This window comes from Sardina pilchardus, chromosome 23 (assembly GCF_963854185.1).
Source record: "Sardina pilchardus chromosome 23, fSarPil1.1, whole genome shotgun sequence".
NCBI lineage: Eukaryota > Metazoa > Chordata > Actinopteri > Clupeiformes > Clupeidae > Sardina > Sardina pilchardus.
The window spans coordinates 27458623-27483622 of NC_085016.1; the positions used below are offsets into that span (position 1 = coordinate 27458623).

At 45.3% G+C, this 25000-nt stretch overlaps 1 protein-coding gene across 1 annotated transcript in view; it reads left to right on the forward strand.

Annotated features, from left to right (window-relative positions):
• Positions 1-25000, forward strand: part of vps8 (VPS8 subunit of CORVET complex) — an 85671-nt gene that overhangs the window by 53013 nt on the left and 7658 nt on the right. Inside the window, exons 40-44 of the mRNA XM_062527528.1 lie at positions 247-327; positions 10172-10341; positions 10744-10912; positions 13487-13537; positions 18476-18556. Coding sequence (XP_062383512.1) covers positions 247-327; positions 10172-10341; positions 10744-10912; positions 13487-13537; positions 18476-18556 — 552 coding nt within the window. The remainder of the gene's footprint in view (positions 1-246; positions 328-10171; positions 10342-10743; positions 10913-13486; positions 13538-18475; positions 18557-25000) is intronic.

Genomic DNA, 25000 nt, shown 5'->3' on the forward strand with positions numbered 1-25000 from the left:
TGTGTGCACGTGCACGTGCACATATCTCAGTACTTGGTAATGTGTGTGTGTGTGCGCGCACATATCTCAGTAATGTGGTGTGTGTGCATGTGTGTGTGTGTGTGTAAGAAGGAACACATGTGGGCATGAGTGAAATCTGTACTTCACACATTCCTTTATTTCATTTTGTATCTCTCTATTAACGCTCTCTGCTCTTATCCCTCTTTTCCATCTCTCCATTTTTATCCCTCTATCCCCCTCTCTCAGGATCCTGTGTATGGAAAAGGCAAATTAGCTGAGATTCAAGGCTTGATTTTGGGCATGTTGGACACCTTTACATATGAACAGGTAAGGTGTGTGTGTGTGTGTGTGTGTGTGTGTGTGTGTGTGTGTGTGTGTGTGTGTGTGTGTGTGTGTGTGTGTGTGTGTGTGTGTGTGTGTGTGTGTGTGTGTGTGTGTGTGTGTGTGTGTGTGTGTGTGTGTGTGTGTGTGTGTGTGTGTGTGTGTGTGTGTGTGTGTGTGTGTGTGTGTTCTTTATTTGTTTGTTTTGGATTCCTGCCTCTCTGTCTTCCCTACCTCTTTGTCTTGTCTGGCTTATTTCATTCCCCTGATTTGTTTTCAACTTCTTCTTGTGTCCGTGGGGTAGATGGCCAATGTGTGCTGCTATAACCGGACTAACACGCTCAACACCTTAGTATATTCACAACTGGGTGCTAAATCCTCCTGAGTGTCCAAATAAACGTTATGAATAAAGGATAGCACACAGTGAAATCACCATAATCACGCTGAAGAACGGCGTCATTGCCCAAAACGTCCGTGGGGCGATTAAAAACATTTGAAAAAGAATTGTGTGCTATCCTTTATTTCTACAGTTTATGAGGGTATGCTCCGCTAGCGCTGCAGTGAGCCTGGAGAGATTCATTAAACTGTGTGTCAAAGGCACATTCTGTGGTGAAATGACGCCTCTGCTGTTCCTAATTTGACTTTTTGAATAGCAAATAATGACTCATTTTGTCAATCCTCGAAAGCCAACATTGCAGGCCTCATCAATCATGCTCCCAAAACAGTCACAGTTACGCTCCTTCGTCCAGAGTCTAGCTCTGTTAACATTGTAGTGGATATGCCGGCGCATCACTTCTACCCATTTCACCCCAAAAGTGAGATTTTCTTTGCAACTCACCGATCAGCCAAGTAGATCAGACAAACAACTGCTAACTCAGCAGAGGTGATGAAAGTGAATAGCGTGCTGGGTTAGCATTGAGGATTCTCTCCTAAAGATACAAGGCCTCTGTGCTTTAAGATCTTTGCTTTGCTTGCAACTGGAAAAATAAGTTTGCAAAGAAGATGTTTTCAAATGTATGTCGGTGTGTTGGTATTAGTGTACACATCTATCTGTGTGTGTGTGTGTGTGTGTGTGTGTGTGTGTGTGTACAGAGACCTATTACTCACACATAGGGTGCAGATATGCTAACAGGAATTCCTATGCAGTGTGTGCCTAAAAACATGGAGCGCCTGGAGTTCAGTCCAAAAAGTTCAATCTTAGTCTCCAAAAAGTTCCATCTTAGTCTCATCTGACCTTAAAACCTCTTACCACTTGGTAGCAGAATATTCCAGATGTGTTTTTGCACTGAACTCAAAGCGCTGTGTTTGGTTTTCGCCCATCACCCAACATCACCCAAAACACACCATACCTACTACTGAAGCATGGTGGGTGCAACATTATGTTGTGGGGATGTTTCTCTTCATGGGGGACTGGGCAATTGGTCAGGATAGAAGGGAAAATGGATGCTGCCAAGTACACCCAAATTCAATCAATCAATCAATCAAATTTTATTTATATAGCACATTTCATATGGCATACATACAGTAGACTCAATGTGCTTTGAATGAAAAGGAAAAAATGCGAACACACACACACACACACACACACTGTATATATATATGGACACACAAAATGGTTAGAAATAAGAATAAAAGCAGCACTGGAAAATGAAAAATTCAATAAAAATAAAACACTTTGCCAAGATGAGAACATCCAACAACTCACTTGTTAAAAGAGTTAAGCAACAGCAGGGACGTGCACAGGAAAAAAAAAAACACAACTCATCTCTTGGCCTATCTGCCCTATATGCCTCATCCTGGTCTACATTTTCTAGGGTCTGGGGGCTTGTGGCTGCTCCTCATCTTAGATGTAACGTAGCCTATGAAAAATTGTCATTACTAGGCTAAAATATGAGTCTGATTAATTAATCAATTCACCTACACAGTGTCATCTTGTCATCTTTATCACAGTGCATGGTCTCTGTCTCACCTGCTGGTTGGCTTTTTCGTAGCCAACCCTGCATTGATGTGCTGCCCTTTGCTGCCTACTTGAGTTGTCTCTCCCTCTCCTGAATTTTTTCAGTGATCATTTTTACTTCAACAGGCTAGGCCTACCCCAAATAGTGATAGGATTTAGGCATTCAACCATTTTGAATGAAATAATGAATGTGATGCATTAGGCTGCTTCCATCATTCATTCTTCTTGCTAAAACGAAATGTGAGAAACGAACTATTATGCCTATGCCAAAAAAATAGTTGGCTAGCCTGCTATGGGACAACGGGCTGCTTGTCTGCTTGCAGGCTGTCTGATTATTTAGGCTAAACGTAGCAAACTCAGCCTGGATTTATGGAGATTGTAATTAATATCATACAACTTCATGATGATTATTGTTCGTTTGTCATACTGTACATCACAAACTAACCTTTTCCGACAACGTTGAGGAGGCAGTCGGTCTCACCAGACAACCGCGACAATATATTTCGTATGGTCTAGGGCCGCGATAGACTGTCATGCAGGCTCAACCCAGGTGCCGGTGTTATACGGTAACTGGCTTCCCGTGTCAACTTGCTTCCTTGATGACGTTCCACGATTGATGACGTTTCTTCGACAGATGTGGCACCTTGATTTGTCAACTTTCTGATATAAACGGGAGACGAACTAATACAAATATGCATGACATCTTTAAATGTCAAAATTGGTTGTAGTAGGCTACGTGCACTGGATCATGAATATGCCATCGAAAAATTAATACCTAAATAAAGTAATTATAACTCCACGTGGGAGTCGAACCAGCAATAAACAAGGCTGCAAGATTGACAGGCTGTTGCTCATCTATTGACGCCACAAACGCTCTTAAGTGACTCGTGACGTTTAGGGTAATTGACTTATACCAAGTATATCATGATTGTAGCAAGTTAACACGCCTGATCATGTTATCTTGCTACCGAGTTATCTTGCTACCGTTGCCCAAGCCATTAACCCAAGCCATTTATCCTTTTAAGTAGAGAAATGAAGTAGGCTATTGTAAAACATCTACCAAATCCATGTTTACATGTCAGCAACGTTATCGTTAATACCCAGCCTACGTGTTTACTGAGTTTTGACTATCCTTGTGCGTAAATGTTGCGTAAAATATGGAGACGTTAGACTTCTCCTGCCCATTGCATTTCAATGTCCGTGTTTCATGAACTGCATTCTTAAAAGGATAGTCTAGGCTGGACAAAAGGATACAAAATTAGACAACATATTTTTATTTTAGCCTATTTATTTGCTGGCGTTCATGTGTCTCTGCTACAGACAGGTAGAGGTGGCCATAGCCTAGAAGTTACTGAAACGTTTGTAAAACTTAACCATGATAACCAACTTAGAAGGCCTACGAAATGGCTTGGGCAACGGTAGCAAGATAACTTGGTAGCAAGATAACATGATCAGGCGTGTTAACTTGCTACAATCATAATATAAATGGAGGAATTAAAGTACCCTACACGTCACAGCTATTTCACAGATGGGTCGTGGCGTGACTAGATGAGTGATAGACTGACAAATTTGCCGCCTAGTTTGTTGCTGGTTCGAATCTCACGTGGAGTTATGACTTTATTTAGGTAATAATTTTTTGATGGCATATTCATGATCCAGTGCACGTAGCCTACTACAACCAATTTTGACATTTAAAGATGTCATGCATATTTGTATTCATTCGTCTCCCGTTTATATCAGAAAGTTGACAAATCAAGGTGCCACATCTGTCGAAGAAACGTCATCAATCGTGGAACGTCATCAAGGAAGCAAGTTGACACGGGAAGCCAGTTGCCGTATAACACCGGTCGCGTGCAGCGCTTCAACTACAGTAGGCCTAGCCTACGTAAACAGAATTTGCCCTCCTGACTTTCGCTCTCGGTGCCCCAATGGAGTGAATGAGGCTACTTTTACTTTGCGATTTTTTAAAAATCTAGGCCCACGTAAAATTCTGCATCCATTGTAGCCTACGATTTATTATTATTTTTTGCCCTCGGAAGGGCAACATGAGTCGAGAAGGGCATATGGGCAGTTGCCCGAGCAACCTGAGCAACCCCCCTGTGCACGTCCCTGAGCAACAGCACATAAAATAATCTATTCAGAGGGGCAAAAGTAAAAGACATAACTTAACCAAAGGCTTGCGAAAATAAATACGTTTTAAGACCCTTTTTAAAGGAGAAAGTTGATTGAGCTAACCTTAATTCCAAAGGAAGAGAAATCCACAGAATTGGGGCACAATAGCTAAAGGCACCATGTGCCACGTTTGTGTTGATTCTGGGGACTGACAGGAGACTTTTACGAGATGATCTTAAACAACGAGTTGGAAGATAGTGTGAGATCATGTCAGAAATATAGGTTGGTGCTAGGCCATTTAAAGATTTAAAAACAATTTAAATTATTTGTTGTACAGGAAGCCAGTGAAGTGATTTATAGGAGTGATGTGATCAAATTTGGATGTTATTGTGAGTATTCTAGCAGCAGCATTTTGAATAAGATGGAGCTTGTTACGTGCCTGTTTGGTAAAACCAGCATAAAGTGAGTTACAATAATCCAGGCGACTGGAAATAAAAGCGTGTACTAATTTTTCAGAGTCCTGTAGAGACAGACCACGAACCTTGGAAATATTTCTGAGGGGATAAAATTCTTGAAGAAAACATGCGTCCCCCTGCTAGACAGCTGAAGATGGGCAGGTCATTCACCTTCCAACATGACAATGATCCTAAACATACTGCCAAAAGAACAAAGCAGTGGCTTAAGGATAGGAAGGTGAATATCTTTGAGTGGCCAAGTCAGAGCCCTGACTTAAATCCTAAAGAAAATCTGTGGATTGACTTGAAGAGAGCAGTCCATCGCTGTTCGCCACAGAGTTTGATTGAATTTGAAAAACAAAGTAACTACTTCAAAGGGGTATGATGACTTTCTATAGGCACTGTATACTGTATCTGGCCCTTAGACAGCTTCTCCTCCTTCAACTTGACTACCACTCACGTGCGGAACAAATTAATTAGTGTATAATTAATTAATTGTGCATTTTACAGCGCATTTAATTAATTGAAGAATATTAGTGCCTGTAGCAGAAGAATTAGACAGATTGTAGTGTGGCTGTGTAAGCATGCACACACAGACACAAACAAGCACAGACTGTCAGCAGGCTTTGCTTTCAAGAGGAGCTTGAACAAAATGTTATATCCTGTGTATTCATTCTCATTCGTCTCCTTTAAAAAACCCATCAGTGACATGCTTGGATTCACACATGTGTTCCCGAATAACCCACACTCACCATAAATGGTCGTCTTCCTCTCTCTGTGGGGGTTGATTGTGGTGTGTGTGCTATCCTGTCCTGGTTGAGGACGTTCTTCCATTCACACAAGCCATTTAGGTTGAGGATCACGTAAACCAGTCTGACTTGAGTGTCTTAGTAGTCACAATAATGGTTCTTTCACCTTAGTTGTGTGTATCAGTCTAAACGTATACAAAGCAATCAATATTGTACTTCACCTATCAGCTAAATTAACCTTTCTAATCCTAACTGCCGTGTTATTGGTATTGCTGTAGAGTTCAAAATAATCCATAAACACTGAACTCATTGCACCCATAATTACTAATTATATTACAAATGGGCAGGCAGTGAATGCAGTACACAGTGTCCCAGGCAAAACCAAAATGCTTACAACATGTAGGGAAATCACTGAAGCCCTTAACACTGGGGGCTTTTTTTCACTGTGGCTGTGCGCCAGCAAGGATATAAAAATGGCAAAGGTGCCAAGTTTATTTTAAGCAGACTCTTTCCAAAGAACATCTTTTTGAACAAGAGAAAATAAATAAATAAATAAAGAGTCCTTGCACCCCCAGTGCTGGGTCACCGGGGAGGAGTTTGGTGGGGTTATGGTGTAATTAGCAGCTGTAAATGAGTGCTAACTTTATTTTCATAAAATTAGTGCTTGTTAATTGGAGTGGCTCTCCAAACCCCCTCCAGTGGATATCTGGGGAGAGTGGGGTCGAGCTGTGCAGTAGTGGAGGGAATTCGCTAATCGCTCCAGAAAAGTCCTCAAACTTCTGACTTAAGATTGTTAAAATAGATGGAAAGCTTCAGTTCAGTTCTGTTGTTTTCTGCTTGGAGCCACAGTGAGTTTTGAGTATGGAATAACTGATTACAGTTAGCATTTGTAGTAGTAAGTATAGTAAGTATTGACATAAATAGAATAATGTGAGATTTCATATGGTTGTGTGGAAGCATGTGTGTGTGCATGGATGGATCTGTGTGTGTCTGTGTGTGTCTGTGTGTGTGCCATGACAGGTGGCTTTGTTTGTGTGGCTTTGTTTGTGTGTGTGTGTGTGTGTGTGTGTGTGTGTGTGTGTGTGTGTGTGTGTGTGTGTGTGTGTGTGTGTGTGTGTGTGTGTGTGTGTGTGTGTGGCAGGCACATAGCCACATAAGGGCCAACGTGGGCCAGGGCCACTATGATTGACAGCTGGCCCACCCTATCAGAAGTGCTCAACATTAACTTGAAATTCAAGAAACGAAATCAAAAAACCCATAATAATGTCATACAAATTGTTGTGTCTATGAAATATGATTATGTTACAAATAATTTTGTTTGGGTGAAGCTATGTAGGTGTTAGCAATGCATCCACTGCTGTGAACAATCGCTGAATAAATGCTCCACTGTTACAATAACATAACTTTCAAGCCATGTTGATTTAATGGTCACCTTTTTTGTTGAATTGAATTAAAAAGTCCTTGAATTGTATCCCCACAGTAAACCGAAGGGCAGCAATGATAGCCTATGCATGAGTGGCGAGGAAACATTAAACATTATCGTTCAGCACATTAAATGTTGTACTTCACTGTGATATCGTATACCAAAGTTCGTTACAATGCATAGTCATAGTCCGGTTGTTTTTTATACACACATCTTTCAGTAATGCTAAAAGTTACTCTTCCCAAGTTTGTTGGCAAGCAAGTAGCAAAACCGTGCTCCACTCACTGGAATTCCAATTTACGGCAAACTCAACAGTGCTGCTTTTCTTTTGCACTCAAAGCTGAGTTCCTAGAAGATAGTTAACGCAGGAATATAGCTACAAAGTACATAATGTACATAATCAAACTTTTACTATGATATCGTATACCAAAGTGAGTCTTCGAAAACCGGGTTCTCTTTTAAACACATTCACAGGAAACTTGTCTCGTTGGTAGTGTAGTCTTCAAGAGAGCCGTGTTCATTTAACGCCCTCAGAAAATAACATGCAAGTACATCTATCTTGCTAATGACAGTTACATTTGCTGGAGCATTTGGAGAGACTTTGGAGAGGCTATGGACACAACGCGCGTAAAAGTCGAGAGGAATGTTTGTGAACTTTCCCACTCTCAACATTCTGACAATGACAAACATTGCGCTTTACCATAGTGATGGAAGATTACGTCACATGTGCGTTTGTGTGTCTACACACACTGGTTTAGGCTTGGACGTGAAGTTTGCGACGCTCTCAACTGTTGGAAATGTCTAGTACTGCCATAGCCTACCTAACCTTTTTGTCAGAGGGATGCTAGATGCGTGTTTTTAATCAGTCATTACGCATCTCTACACATCGAACACATTTTCACTGCTCAGATGCTTTTGTTTGTCATCTTTTGATGGAAAATGTTTTTGCCACAAGGAAGAGCACCAAAACAGGTTCATTGAGTGTTTTTTTTCCACTTCACACTCTACCTGTCAATCTTTCCTCTCTCTCTCTCTCTCTCTCTCTCTCTCTCTCTCTCTCTCTCTCTCTCTCTCTCTCTCTCTCCCCCCCCCCCTCTCTTTCTCTGACATTGGCGCTCTTTCCCCCGCTGTTGGTGCTTTCCGCCGTGAAAATGCTCATCATCATCTTGTAATCCACCCAGATATCCTAACAGCCTCCTATCAATCAGATCAGGTCTTCCTGATTGGCTGCCTTGTCACCATGGAGCCTGTGTCACCATTGATTGACAGGCTGGTGCTGCTCAGTCACTCCAGAAATCACAGCAGAGAGAGAGAGAAGGAAAGAAAGAGCTAGTGGAAAGGAGAGAAGGATAGAAGTAGAGAGGTAGAGAAAGGTGTGTGTGTGTGTGTGTGTGTGTGTGTGTGTGTGTGTGTGTGTGATTGGTAAGTTATTGAGAGTATTGAAATGCACATTGGAAGTTGAGAGATTGTTTCTAGATGGATTCTGGGTTGAAGGGCTGGGGTTTAGGGTTGATGAGCATTCTGGTTTGGAGTACAGAAAGGGTTCTGCAAGCTGACCATCTCACAAAGGGTCAGGAAGGTCACTCCAATTCAAGAGGCTATCCAATGGAGAAAAGGATGAGAAGGAGAGAGAGCGATGAGATTGAACCTGGCGTGTTTGTGTGTGTGTGTGTGTGTGTGTGTGTGTGTGTGAGAGAGTGGGCGTGTGTGTGAGAGTGGGCGTGTGGACATCTTGAAGATCTATAGTCCACTGGGCATTCATTGGAACAAACCCATTACATGCGTTCCACACGAGTACCTGTACTCTACACAGATCTCCATGGGAAAAGTGGTTTAGACACACCTGCATACTCACTGAATATACACTGTATTCTGTATACACACACACACACACACACACACACACACACACACACACATCAAGTAAGAACACTTGTATGGCTGCTGATGTAACAGAGTGAAACACACTGCTTTGAGACACACACATGCACACAAACACACACAAGCTCACATTAACACACAAGCACACACTTTCCAATCTCCCTTAGCAGCTCAGACAGACAGCAACACACACACACACACACACACACACACACACACACACACACACACACACACACACACACACACACACACACACACACACACACACACACACACACACACACACACACACACACACACACACACACACACGTGCACACACTCCCGTCAGGTTAAATCTCATCTCTCTCTCTCTCTCTCTCTCTCTCTCATCCTTTCCTCCACTGGATAGCCTCTTGGGTTGGTCTGACCTCTGTGACCCTGTGTGAGATGGCCAGCCTGCAGAACCCTTCGTCCAATTTTCTTTTCCAGATAGGAAATCAGATGGAACAGCATATGGCCCATAACACCAGTCCCATCTCTCTCACTGGCTATTTCAAGTGGCCCTCTGGCTGTTTAGTCTCCCGTGCCCTCTACTCCCCTCTTCTCCTCTCTTCTCCCCTCTACTCCCCTCCTCTCCCCTCTACTCCCCTCTCCACACACCTCCTTTGCACCTCTGTCTGTTTTTTTCGTCCGTTGCTCTGTGGACCCTGAATTTCAAGGTGTGATACGAGAGGAGTGGCCAAACTAGCCAGCTCTTTTGACCTCCCCGCCTCTGTGTACGGCCAGAGACGTGACTGCGTGGGTTTCCCCACCTCGTGTCAGGTGCAAATCCATCAGTGACGTTGTGAATCAGAAGACGTGTAGTACTAGAGCGCTGTGGAGCTTCACTCTGTGTTGGCACACTAGTGCTCGCGTCTCATAGAGAGAGCGGAAGGCATCATGAATCCAAATCAAATGTTTTGGAGTATTTATCTGGCACACATAATCCCTCTCTTTCTCAATTCCGTTTTCAACATGCCTGTTAACATGTTCACCACTTAAGCTTGTAATAATGAGGACTATATAGCATATGTCAGAAAGGTCAAAAGAACAATCAAAGAAACAATGTATTCACTGCAGTTGTTTTGTCTTCTCTTGCCCCCTCTCTTTCTCGCTCTCTCTCTCTTTTCTCTCTCTCTCTGTCTCTATCTCTCTCTTTCTCTGTCTCTTTACTTCTCTCCTTCTCCATCTCTCACTCTCTCCCTCGCTCTCTCTCTCTCTCTCTCTCACTGCTCTCTCCTTCTCTCAGACCTTGCTGGAGACCACTACCAGCCTGCTGAACTCAGACCTGCACTGGTCTCTGTCTCAGCTGCGGGTGGCGGTGAGCCGGGGCCTGCACCCCCGCCAGGACCACTGCAACCTGTGCCTGCAGCAGTACAAGAGACGGCACGAGAGCCAGGAGGAGATCATCATCTTCAGGTACACACACACACACACACATAACACACACCCTCACTCTTACTCATGCACTCAAGTCTAGATCATTAGCATGGAAGCCTCCAGCAAACATCAGCAAGAGCCAAAAGATGAGAGTACACTCACACACTCAAACACATTCACACACACACTCCCACACTCAAACTGTCCACACACTCAAACTTAGATACAGCAACACACCAAATCCAGTCATTATTTTACCCCATTGATGGACCCTTTGTAGAGTCTGTTTGCTAAACAGCATCATTAGATCATTTGTTTAATGGCCATTATTGGCTGTTTGATGGCTAACAGCTGATCATTCATTCTGTCAACCCAAGCTACTGCTGAGTCATCCGTACTAACTCTTCCTGCTTCCTGTTTCCTGTTTCCTGTTTCCTGTAGCTGTGGCCACCTGTACCACTGCCAGTGCCTGCAGCGGAAGGAGTCGGGCGGGCCGGGGGCGGGGCCTGCGGGGTGGAGCTGCTACAAATGCACCTCCAGTCAGGGCGGGCGGAGCTCGGAGCGCGGCGCCACGGAAACGGGCCGGGGCAGAGCCGCCTCGCTCGCACAGGTCAGTCACGCCAACAGTCACAGCCTCCTCGTAGGTTAGTGGATTAGACGAGGTGTGTGGTGGGCCTAACCCCTCTAGATTCCTCTCTGTGATCCCAAAACACGGTAGGCTGGGTGAACTCTGCCTGACCTGCCGGCGAATATGGATTTCGCTCAGGCTGGAAACCTGCACGTCTATCTCCTCTGTTCCTTGCCAGAACCTTTGGCTCCAATCACAAATTATCTTATCCAAAAGACGCACCCGGATCGTTGGTCTGATTGGTTGAAAGATTTTCCAAGCGTACGGAGTCATGATTTAAACGATGCTCGACAGTCCCGCCCCTCCTCCTAGAGAGAGCACGCCTCTCGTGCAGTAGAAATAAAGCGCAGACTCCCCATATTAATGTTCAATCTTAAAGGGATATTCCGCCATTTTTGGAAATACGCTCATTTTCCACCTCCCCTTGAGCAAAACAATCGATATTTACCTTGTTCCCGTTCATCCAGCCATTCTGTGAGTCTGGCAATACAACGTTTAGCTTCAGCCTAGCATAGATCATTGAATCGGATTAGACCATTAGCTTCTCGCCTGCTAGCTTCATGTTTGAAAGTGACTAAGATTTCTGGTAATTTTCCCATTTAAAACGTGTCTCCTCTCAAGTTAGAAAGTGCAGTAAGACCAACTGAAAATGAAACCTGGCATTTTTCTAGGCTGATTTGACATGGAACTACACTCTCATCTGGCGTAATAACCAAGGCAACTTGCAAACTACTGGCACTACTACTGCTTGTTGTCTATGGGGACTATTTTCAGATGCTGCGTACGATATCACTGCGCCTATGGTACGTTTGCAAGTTGCCTTGATTATTACGCCATTTGAGAGTGTAGTTCCCTGTCAAATCAGCCTAGAAAAAAGCCAGGTTTCATTTTCAGTTGGTCTTATTGCACTTTCTAACTTGAGAGGAGACACGTTTTAAATGGGAAAATTACCAGAAATCTTAGTCACTTTTAAACATGAAGCTAGCAGGCGAGAGGCTAATGGTCTAATCCGATTCAATGATCTATGCTAGGCTGAAGCTAAAAGTTGTATCGCCAGACTCACAGAATGGCTGGATGAACGGGAACAAGGTAAATATCGATTGTTTTGCTCGAGGGGAGGTGGAAAATGAGCGTATTTCCAAAAATGGCGGAATATCCCTTTAAAAGATTGTGCTTAGTATGGTGATAGCCAGACTAAAAACACGCCACAAATGGTTATTATTGTGTAGTTCAAAGAGCTCAACTAGAAGTTGTGAAGATCTGTCAGTAGGCGTGTGTGGAGGGCTTATTTAAAGTAAAGAGCTGTCTCCTCAGCTAACCTCTTCTTTCTGGGTTTATATTTCATGGCATAGGTCAGAGGAGCAATCTCACCCTTAGTGCTTCTGGAGTCACACTACACTTGGCAGGTCAGGCGGGTGTGTGTGTGTGAATAAATCAGACAGGCTCAAGGCGACGGTGTCGTTTTTTGCGTCATTCGCTAATCTAGGGCCAATGCTGCCAGCGATGCGAATGTCATTTAGAGCATCCACACACACTCATGAACATATGCATTCAGTCAGTTACCCCTGACGACAGAGGTGTTTCCAAGGTGACACAGCGGTTGGTATGAGAGGGGAAAGTGTATGTGTGTGTGTGTGTGTGTGTGTGTGTGTGTGTGTGTGTGTGTGTGCGCATGCGTGTGCGCGGGCGCGCAAGTGTGTCTATGGGGAGGCAACAACAAAACAACACCTCTCCCCACCTGCGATCAGAGTGAAGCCAAACAGCATATCAAGTCAATTAGCCCAAGGGCTGTGTGACATACACCTCCTCAAGCATAGACAAGCACCACAGTGTGCGTGCGCACGTGCACACATACACTCATGCAGTCCAAATTCCATAGGTACATATACCAGATGCACATCCACTGCAGACACAAACATACACACACACTCACACACACACACATACGGGCATTCAAACACAGGCAGCCACAGACCTGTTCTCTCATTCACCGTTGCCTTTAAACTAGCCATAACCACACACACACACACACACAATTATCGCATTACATGGACACTTTTAATCTGATAAAATAATGGCTCAATCAGAGTAAAAATGACACATTGATCGGAATAAAACTGCCGATCTGAGTCAATCGGGTTGCGTGCTGTGCTGTAGCTTCTCCAGCAAAAGCATAGCAACAACGGCTATTCCAATCCAAGACTGTAGAGCACTTGAGCCCACCTGTCCATGTAGATGGGGCTTATGTTTCTGTTGAGGTAAGAACCTGTAGAGAGGCACCTCAACACACTCCCACACACACAAATTGCTTTTGACACATCCCAACACACCTTCACAAACACACACACTCAAGCAGTCAAACTGCTACAGAAACACACAAAGCAAGCATGCATACGTTTCTCTGGTAGTGGACATGATTTGGGGGTTTGGGGACACAATGGGTATCTTGCTGGGTTATCCTCTTCAAATGCATAATGTGAGTTTGTCTGTTTCTCTCTCTCTCCCTCTCTCTCTCCCTCTCTCCCTCCCTCTCCTTCCCTCTATCTCTCTCTGCAGAACCGGGTGACGTCGGCTCACAGGGGAGTTGGAGAAGGCCCGGGAAAGAAGGTAAATCCATGTGGATGCCTCACAATGGGATTCAATTAGATTTGACCAGATTAGGCCAGATTAGCGCAGCATTAAATTAATCCAGGTGTGTAATCTGCCGAAAGCCTCCCAGGTTACAGGTCGCCTCCTTGTAGAGAGGCTGTACTCTCTTTCCAAGATGTTCCACACATTCTCTCGTCTTCTTTATTCTTTCTTTGATTAATTTATTCGGTTTCTTCTCTCCCTTTAAAGAGGACACAGAGAGTGTCTTGGACATTTCTGATGTTTTATTCATTTGGCAACTATATCTCTAACTAGAACTATAAAGTAGATCATTCAAATAACATAGAAATGCTCTCATACTCACTTAGTGCTATCAAATACATTTGCAAGGTTATATCGACTAATATATTTTTGGGCTGTTTGCAGTTTTTCTAAATTGCGAGTTGTTTTGAAGACAGGGAGGCCGTGACATATTCCTTTTTTTTTCACGGTTGGTGTCGTGGTTAAAAGAGCGGAACGGTGAATGTCTGAGACGTTCTAAAAGCCTGATCGTGGCAGTTTCTCCACAAAGTGCCGGTGCACTCATCCATACAGCACTGGAAAAACTCCCTCCCTCTCTCTATCTCTCACTCTTCCTCTCTCACTCTTCTCTCATCTCTCTTTCAGCTCAGATGGGGAATGAGGCTGCTGTTGATTGCATCAGTCATAGTGTCGCTTCCCCTCTTTCTCTCCATCTCTCTCTCGCTCTCTCCACCTCTCCCTCTCTCCTCCACTCTCTCAATCTCTCAGTCCCTCTCTCTGCCTCTCTCTCGCTCCTCCACCCTCTCCACACTCTCTCTCCTCCACGCTCTCCATCTCTCTCTCCACCTCTCCATCTCTCCACCTCTCGCTCTCTCCTCTGCCCTCTCCATCTCTCTCTCCCTCTCCCCACCTCTCCTCCCCTTCTCTCTCTCTCTCTCTCTCTCTCTCTCTCTCTCCGTCGCTGTCGCAGACAGTTACAGTGAAGAGTCTCTCTCCACCTGCCCTTGATTTTGTCTTCCCGTGCGTGTGCCTCGACCCCGCGCTTCATTGGCCTGCTTTGTATTCATGTGCCTCTCCATCAAGCCGTGAAGCTCCTCATTCAGAGTGACGCTTCGTCACCGAGAGAAAGAGAGAGTGGCCTGGACCTAACCGCCCAGCCCTCCCCATCTAGCCCTGTCCTCTCTCGTATGCCGTCTCTCTGATCTGTCTTTCTGTGCCACACACACACACACACACAAATGCGCGCGCACACACACACACACACACACACACACACATACACACATGCACAAATGCACACGCACGCACACACACACACACACACACACACACACACACACACACACACACACACACACGTCCACGCTCTCTTCATTTTTTAGCAGCAGGCCAAAAATGACTATAATTAAGAGTCAGTAATTACCCAGCGTTTGCCGTTCTTGCCCATGTAATACTAATCACAGTTATGCAAATGACACAGTGTGGCCACACATCAAGGCAGCCAGTGATCAGGGACACACAGGAACACACACACACATACATACTTGCACCTGCGCACACACACACACACACACACTTGCACCTATACACACACATATACATGCATACATACATACATACTGTACTTACACACACACACACACACATACAAAAAGACACACTAGCACCGTTTAAATTGTTCGGTTTGTAAGTCTGATTGTAGCACACAGTAGGACACCTTCCTTCCTTGAATACCCTAGAATACCCATTTCCCCACAGAGCGTAGTGATTCTGCTCTATATGAAATGGCTCTGCAGGTTCCCAGCGAAACAAAAACCATTGTTCCTGGAGGAAAAGATTGGTGGAAATAAATATGTAAGATTGGTGGATGTTGTTGTATTCCAATCACACACACGGGCTCAGTGTCTGAGCAGGGAAGCGAGCTGCAGATAGTCCGTAATTCTTTGCCATACCCCCTACATGGAGGAGAATAGTGATGGAGAAGTGATGACATGAGGAGACCACCCTCTGCCTCTCAGCCCCCCCACTATCCTTGGCACAGTGATGGAGCCAGAGACGGTCAGGTCTTGGAAAGAGCTGCACGGAAGCGTGAAGAAATGGCAGCCATTTTGTAGCTCAGCAGGAGAGCCAAGGCTTCAGTGAAAGACACACGGTCAAAGAATCTATACTTTGCTGATTGTGATTGAGGCAGCGTACATGTTAAAAGGATGTGAATGTGAAAGAGGATCCTCCACTTCCACATTGATGATTGGGTTGTGTAGTAATCATATTGCTGTTGATGTCGGTCTCGTCAGTGTTCATAATGCTCCAAAAGTGAATCCCAGACCATCTCCAAGGTCTAACAGTAATTATGAACTCCAGAAACGAACCAAATCAACTTTTTTATGACCGCACTTCGACCTCATTTGATGCACTTTTGCATGTCGTTTTTGTTCCTGGAGGGGATTTTCAAAGACTGACTTTTCAGCTGTCAGAAATCACTGAATTATTCATAAATTGATTTTTCCTGTACGTCTTTCACATAGAAAGCACTTTGGCTAGGAATAACATTACTGTTGTGCTTGGGAGCTGTCTGACTTCCTGGGTTCAAGCCACGGTAATCCTTGTCTAGCCACTCAGGGGTGGTCTAACTAGGCAGTGTCAGCTTGTCAAACGCCCTCCAAGGCGGCCTGAACAGACGTCACGCGAGTCCTTGACATACCACTCTACACACTTCTCTGCTTGTTTTCTATGGAGGTGGTGACCCTGTGGACCAAATGCTAAAAGCTATGGCAGCAGGCTTCTTCACTGACTGAGTTCTGGAGGGCTTATGTAGTGAGGCTTGCACCACATTGTTCGATTATTAGCTTGGTTTTGTCACACCAGCGCTGTGGTGTAACTGAATCAAACACTCGCTTTCGTAAGCATTCAAGCACAGCTGCGTCTATGACCCCCATCGTCTGATCTTAATGCATAATTGCTAGCATTATTATGCTAGATTAATGCTTAATTGCAGTGCAGACATGGTAAATATACAGCTCTTGTGCAAATGAAGTAGCGACCCTTATGCTATCATAGTGAAGGCTTAGCATCTGTAGCTCTGAGCCAGTGGAAGTGTCTTGCTGGGGCGATTTGGTGGCCATTTCAAGAGCTTTGCTTCGGTCATTAAGGTCTTCACACTCCTCTTGAGGTCCCCTGAGTGCTATTCAAGTCAACTCGACTGAACTGATACTTCTGTAAATAATGCTAATTGAGGTAGCACAAAATCACGCACAGTGGTTGACTGAGTAATTGCATTAACTTTGTTAATTAAATTGGGTGAGCGCAGTGCCACAATAAATGATTTTTCAACAGCAAATGATTTAAACATAAACCCAAACATGTCATAGCATAAATGAACAAGTGGAGGGTAATAATCAAGTCATTAAAGTTTAACATTCAAACATACTTGAAGATGCAATTTTTTCTGAATGTATTAAAGGAATTTTGGAGGCAAATATTACTGCTTTGGTTACTGCCATAACCCCAAAACAACTTTATACCTGTTGAGTCCAAGCCTATACAGTTGGCTTGACTGTTGTGTTTTGAATTTCCATGGTCTCCCTGTGGTAATTCTGAGAGGCATCGGCGCCAATGTTAGAGGGTCAGTGAACTCCAAAGACAAAGAGTCCACCTGTGGTGCCGTATCCATGCCTCCGAGGAAAACACCTGCAAAGTACCTGTGCTGTGCACTCAGGTGCATACACACCTATGACTTAACATGTCACGGTCGTTTAGTCATTCAAAAAGGGGAAGAAAAACATGCCACACACACACACACACACACACACACACACACACATATACACACACACATACACACACAAGTACGTTTCTCTGACCAACGTGCAACTGGGTGGCTTGGCAGTCACTCAGGGATGTGTGTGTTATGTAAAGCCCTGTGATGACGTCCCATGTGCCGCGGGGAGAGTGACGCATAGCTGCCTCTGATCAGGACCCAGATGTGTGTGTTTTAGTCCGCCCCCCTGCCTAAATGTCAGCTCCGCCATTCCGTAATTACTCAGTCGCACCCGACGGACATTCTTCCCGATCAACACCGAGAATGTCATTCTTAATGTAACAATTAAATTCTGTGATTTGACTTACTGAGTTTCTCTTTTTTTTTCGCCCAGTTCTTATTATCAAGTGCCAGTCACATCAAGTTTTTTTTTCAGAAAAAGGAAATAAATTGGCAAGGCGGTTCATATCAACCATGAAATGTTCAAATTTCCCCTGACATTTTTGCTCCTGGAACCACACAACACAAACACACACATACAGTACATGCTCCCACCAGGGAAATCTCAGCCAACCACTGCACATATCAATCAGTAATCGCTCATGTCTAATAGTGTTCCCGTTCAGAGAAGGTGCCACTGCCATATCAGTTCCACAGACTCAGGACGGTATGCAGCCAACATTACGTTATGTGTTTATCTTCCATTATTATGCTGATAATTAAGAGTTCATGTCAAAGGTTCCAACTTTAGGCTATTTCAGTGTGTGAATTTTCGGTTATTTGTGCAGTGAGTTATGAGTGTGAGGTAAGCATGGGGTGACTTTGCTTTAGTACGGTAAGCGATGAGTTCAGTGACAAGTGTGTACATGTCTGTTTATAAGGCAGTGAGTTTGGTGAATTATGGTTGTTGGAATGTTTATTGTATTTATGTATATGTCTTATTCTTCTTGCTTGTCTATGATGCCTTGTGCCCTGTGTGTGTGTGTGTGTGTGTGTGTGTGTGTGTGTGTGTGTGTGTGTGTGTGTGTGTGTGTGTGTGTGTGTGTGTGTGTGTGTGTGTGTGTGTGTGTGTGTGTGTGTGTGTGTGTGTGTGTGTGTGTGTGTGTGTGTGTGTGTGTGTGTGTGTGTGTGTGTGTGTGTGTGTGTGTGCGTGCGTGCGTGCGTGCGCTCTTTTCCAGATGACATGTGAGGCTACTCTGGATGCACAGCAGAGCCAGGCCTGGGATCAGTTGCGCTGCATTTACCGAGGGCCATCAAGGGTAAGACGACCAACCATTGTGCACACAAACACGCTTTGACGCTGTGTGTGTACGTGATGTGTGTGTGTGCGTGTGTGTGTGTGTCTGTCTCACACCCTCCCAGGGGACCCTCTGCTGCTCTTATTTGAAACACCATTAAAATTGCATATGGCTGCAGCGCTTTTATCAAGCCCAGCATGCCTGAGCCTTGGAGAGGCTGGCACTCCCCTCCTGTCTGTCTGCGTACACACACACACACACACACACACACACTCATTCTGCCTGTTTCTTTTCCATTCGCTTCTCTTTTTTCCCCTATTTTTTTCTCTCTCTCTCTCTGTCTGTTTATCCATCTATCTGTCTATCTGTCTATCTGCTGTGCTCTTTCACTCTGTCTACACTAATGCCTTAGAGTAAAATATGACTCTTTCTTCTGGACTCTCTCCCCCTCCCCATCTCTCCATTTGTTCCTGGCTCTGAAGCGGTTTCTCTCTTCCCTCTCTCTTTTTCCTTTCTCTCTCTTTCTCCCTCCCTCTCTCTCTCTCTCTCTCTCACTCTCTCTCTCTATATATATATATATATCTTTCTCTCTCTCTTTCTCCCTCCCTCTCTCTCTCACTCTCTCTCTATATATATCTTTCTCTCTCTCTCTCCGTCTCTCCATCTCTCCATGTGTGTTCCTGGCTCTGAGTCTGTATAAGAGAGGAGGAGAGAGAGTGTGATGCTGGCTGCCTTGGAGCCTCAGGGCCGTCACTCTCCTCCAGCCACAGACAAAAGCCCTGCTCACACACACACACACACACACACACACACACACACACACACACACACACACACACACACACACACAGCACCCACTGCTCACAATAAACACAGTGAGCATGCATTATGAATAGAGATGTATTTGTATATACACATGTATGTATGTTGAAGATTTCAGTCTCTCACACTGCCTGACTTACCATATGAAAGGTTTGCATGTTTATAAACATGTGGAGACTTGATATCACCCACAATCAAATATGACAGCTGATCTACTCACAGTGTGCACTAAGGATTGCCTCTTTCAAATGAGCATGACAACATATTGTCCTTGTAGTGTGTTTGACTCAATGAATATGCAATTGTGGTTATTTCTACACCCCAAATAGGTTCATTTAGCACACACACACATGTTGTGATTGATTATGCTCTAAAGGAGTGTACAGTATTCAGCAGAGATTGTTGTGAAGAGGAGAGGTATCTCTCTTTCTCTGTATGTAATATAAGATGTTTCCATTCGTAAGAAAGAAAATGCCATTTGTGAGCTGTTGGATGAACTAAGGGCTGCTTTGAAGCCATTTTCAAGAAGGTGTCATGCAGTTACCCGTCATTACAAAATGTCTCACAGCGCTGTATTTCTCTGTGTCTGAGTCATTACCGTGTGTCATAGCCAGAGGTGTAAAAGTCCGGCTTTAGAAGGTAAAAATCCTGCGACATTTTTATTCCAGCTATTTACTTAATCAGCCGGTTCTAATTAGCACAGCCTATATAATAAGCCAGGTAGATCAGGTAATGAGTGAAATCATCTAAGTGCACTGGTAGAACCAATACATGGCAGGACTTTTACTTTCTGAAGCCAGACTTTTACAACTCTGATGTAATATACTGTAGCTGTACTGGGAAGGTTCCCACTTCCAAACTCCCCACTTCCAAATTGAGAGGGTTCGCTATGTTGAGTTACGTCAAAACATTCTCCTGGGAGCTCTCAGCTCTCCAAAGGCTTCAGTTGTGATGTACACCCCTTAAACTCTTGAATTCTCCCACCACTTCCCAGTTGCTCATGAACGCACCATGTGCTTGCTAGGGTTTCGTGTGGCAGTTTGTCAGGTGCTCTGTCCTTAGGTCAGACAGAACACCCAGATAGCCTGCATAAGCTCTCCACACTCTCGGGACGCACAGGAGGAAACATTGTTTGCCATTTCTAATTTTCCCAAAGTAATAGGCGAGATTAAATGGGCTCATACTGTGCACAACTTGTTCCTCATTATTGTGAATGCAGCCTGTCCCCCCCACAACACACTAAGCATCTGTTCAGTTGGCACTTCCACATATCGGGGAGTCCATATTAGAGAGAGAGAGATGAGAGAGAGAGGTGAGAGAGAGATGAGAAAAAGAGAGAGAGAGAGAGAGGAGGGACTGGCATTTAAAAATGAAAGATCATAGACATGAGAGAGCTAAAATGTCCAATTTGAAATCAAAGTAATGGAAAGAGGGGAGAGAAAGAAGCAGAAAGGAAGTAAGTGAAAGAAAGAGAGAGAGAGAGAGAGAGAGAGAGAGAGAGAGAGAGAGAGAGAGAATGCAAACTCTCCAGGAGGGTGAACGAGGGATTCATTTCCCCTCACCATTCACACTAGCCAACTCTCATCACAGTGTGTGTGTGTGTGGGTGTGTGTGTGTGTGTGAGTGTTTGGTTTTAGAGCAAGAGTGAATGGGTTGGTATTAGAGTGTCTGCAAAGGAGAGAGAAGGAGAAGGGTGTTTGTAGGTGTGTGAATGGATGGTGTGTGTGTGTGTGCGTGCATATGTGTGTGTGCACGCGCATGCGTGTTTGAGAGAGCTGGTGAGCGGTGTGTGTGTGGGCGGCTGATTGTGCGGTGTGTGTGTGTGGGCACAGCTGTGAAGTGTGTGAGCCCATCACACACCCCTGAGAGCCGTAGCCAAATGTGCAGGGCACGAGACATCAGGTGGCGGCCGCCACAGTGCCGCCCCGAGAGCCTGAACGGGATGTTACCATAGAAACCACGCGGGTCCTCGACACGAGCTCCCGTGCTGGAAGGAACCCTTGTCCGCACCAATCCTCCATAACACCTGTGGCTGTGTGTGTCCATCCACATCTGCAACATCAAAGTGCGTGCGCGTGTGTGTGTGTGTGTGTGTGTGTGTGTGTGTGTGTGTGTGTGTGTTTCTTCCATCAGCACCACTATGGGTGTCAAGGCTGTATCAACACAGGCAAATAATGTGTCCCAGGCTCCAGTATCAGGTGGCCTGCAGGGCTCTGAGAGAGGGCCAGACTCTCCCACAGGGGTCTGTGTGGGAGCAGCTTTGCTGGGCTCTGGGATGGCGTCTGTGCCCTGGGTATGTTTTGGGCATTGGACATTCGGGCCAATGGTGCACGGAGCCCAGCGCGCCATTTGGTCGTAGTGGAGCGAGGTGTTGAAAGCGGCTTAGACCTCCACTCCGCCAGGCTGGCATGACTTGAGTTGGAACCGCTGGCATCTGCACCTCCGCCCTGTGCCCGCTTAATCTGTGTGTCCCGGTGAGGCCCGCCGAGATTTCCTCTCCGCCAGAGCAAAGCGCTTACTTGGAAACGGCAGTAGGGTGTGTGTGTGTGTGTGTGTGTGTGTGTGTGTGTGTGGGGGAGATGTAAATGTTTGTGTTGGACCATTTGCATACTCAGATGCACACTCACACACTTTCTCCTGACAAATACAACCATAGTTGTAGCATGCCAGCTGCAATCATGTCTACCCGTTCCCTGTAAGTATTCCTACATACAGTACACATACACAGTTATATTAACAAGCTACATTTACAAACAGCACTTACTAAAAGACTCAGTTTGACAGTAAACATGTACAAACAAATTCACACTCGCACCATTACAGTTAGTTAAGCCCTCCAGGGGCCATCTGTTGGAGCTGAGAGTGATCGCTGCAGGCCTGGGGTCAGTGCTGTGACAGAGGGATGGGGAGAAGAGGAAGAGAGAGGAGAGGAGGGGAAGAGAGAGGAGAGGAGGGGAGGGGAAGGGAAGCAGAGGCCCATCTGCTGTGGATCTCAGTCAGAGAGAGGAGAAAGAGGGAGAACGATGAAGGGATGAGAGAGGGAGACAAGGGGAGAGAGAGAATGATGAAGGGATAGAAGAGGGAGATAAGGGGAGAGAGAGAATGATGAAGGGATGAGAGAGGGAGACAAGGGGAGAGAGAGAATGATGAAGGGATGGAAGAGGGAGACAAGGGGAGAGAGAGAATGATGAAGGGATGGAAGAGGGAGACAGGGAGAGTTAGAGAATGGTGAAGGGATGACAAAGGGAGGCTGGGGAAGAGAGAATGATGAAAGGATGAGAGGGCGGCCAGAGGGAGAGAGAGAAGGACAAGTGCAGTTCGAACAGGAGGCTCAATCAGTCAGGGCAGTCAGGAGAAAATGTGGACCAGTGTGCTGTAGTGAGCTGTGTGCAAAGCTCTGGCACCTGTAACGGAGGAGAGGTCAGAGAAAAACACTCCATTGAATCTCAGCAGAAATCAAACACACACACACACACACACACACACACACACACACACACACACACACACACACACACAGTTTAGTAACTTCCAAGAGGAGTGCAGTGTGTACCTCCGTAGCGTTGAAGAGAAAACATCCTTTAGCCCAGCTGTCAACGCATTTGACAAGAAAATCTGTTTATCTGCTTTAGCTTCATGCGTGAATGAGTGGTTTGCGAGTGTGTTATGCAAGGCTGCAGTGCACATTGATTTTCATGGCAGGGCGGACGCTGCTCGACTCGTTCAAGGTGAAGATGGAAGACCTGTGCTTTGGGCTCGTCCCCTGAAACGCTGTTTCTATGGAAATCATTTGTGTTTTTCGTTGTCTGATGATCGTGTTTTAATTTTGCCCGAAAGAAAATGGAGAGCATAGCCCACCCACACTCACTCACTCACTCACTCACTCACTCACTCACTCACTCACTCACTCACTCACTCTCATACACACACACACACACACACACACACACACACACACACACACACACACACACACACACACACACACACACAGTCACACACACACACAGTCACACACACACACACCCACCCACACAAACAGTTTTTAATAATAGATGAAGCTGCCTGGACACACACTTGGCGGCAGCACACAGAAACGCACTGAAGGGTCGTTTAGCAAAGTCAGCAGCCCCAGTTGCTCTATGCTTTTACCGCTCTCCTACTTCTGCTTTGAAGAGAGAGAGAGAGTGTGTGTGAGAGAGAGAGAGAGAGAGTCTGTTCTTCATCTGGCACTCCAAACAGCTCTCTCCACCGCCCCACACTTATCCCCTCTGTGTGTTCAAAGTTAGATCAAAGATACTGGCAGCACACACACACACACACACACACACACACACACACACACACACACACACACACACACACACACACACACACACCAAACCCCCCTCAGATGGCTCTCAAGGAGGAGCTCCAAAAACTCCCAAATCAAAGAGTCCAACCCGAAAAAGGGATGAAGAGATGGAGGAGAGGATGAAACGGATGGAAGGAGGGACAGAGTCATTGATGAAGGAGAAGAAAGAAAGGAAGAATGGAAGAAAAGAACGATAGAAGCAGGAAAAAAAATACAAAGAGTGACAACAGATGTGAAGACAAGAAGAAAAAAAAAATCCAGAAGTCTTTCCGGAAGCAGCCGGAAGCATGGTTGACAGTAGCCAGAGTTTACATGTGTGAGGGGAGAGCGTCTGTTTGCAGCGCTGCTGCTGCTGCTGCCTGTGCCCCCCCCCCCTCTCTCCTCCAGCTCCTCCACTGGCCCCCACTCAGCCTGCGCGTGTGCACTTCTGCACCAGTGATGGATGGAGTTGGTTGACGTGTGACATGAGAATGGCTCTGGAGGTCAGATATCACAGGAGTCTGAGGAGTGCTCAGGCTGGAGGAAAAGGATGAATGGATTGTGTGTGTGTGTGTGTGTGTGTGTGTGTGTGTGTGTGTGTGTGTGTGTGTGTGTGTGTGTGTGTGTGTGTGTGTGTGTGTGTGTGTGTGTGTGTGTGTGTGTGTGTGTGTGTGTGTGTGTGTGTGTGTGTGTGTGTGTGTGTGTGTGTGTGTGTGTGTGTGTGTGCGCGTGCATACTCTATATATGTGTGTGTGCACGCATTGTGTGTACGTTCCTGCATTCCTGAATATGTGTGTGTAAGCGTCATGTAAGCCTAATTGACAGGTGTTGAATCTCACTCATAATAATCTTGCTAATGAGAGATGCACAAAATGAGGGGGAGTTTAGAGATAATTTAAACATTTTAATGAATCCTTTGCATCCCAGTCCCCACCCTCCCTCTTTCTCTCTCTCTCTCTCTCTCTCTCTCTCTCTCTCTTTCTCTCTCTCTCTCTCTCTCCCTCTCTCTCTTTTCAATCCAAGTCTGAAGCATCTGCTTGTGAATCCAGACCATGTACCAAGCTAGACTGTGTCAAATTTGTTTGGACATTCCACAGAAATCCCCAATTTCGGTTGTTTACGGAGTCATTTTTTGCCTAGTTTTTGTGGTGTTATGATGGAATTAGACTTGGATCTCTTCATGCATCAGTTGTTGTGTTGTTCAGCTTCGTGCTGTGGCTGTGAGAGGGGGGAGGACAGCGTAGGGTGCTCTGGTGCTCATCACAGACATCACACTAGCAGCATCAGTGGCCCTGTTTACATGTCTGCTT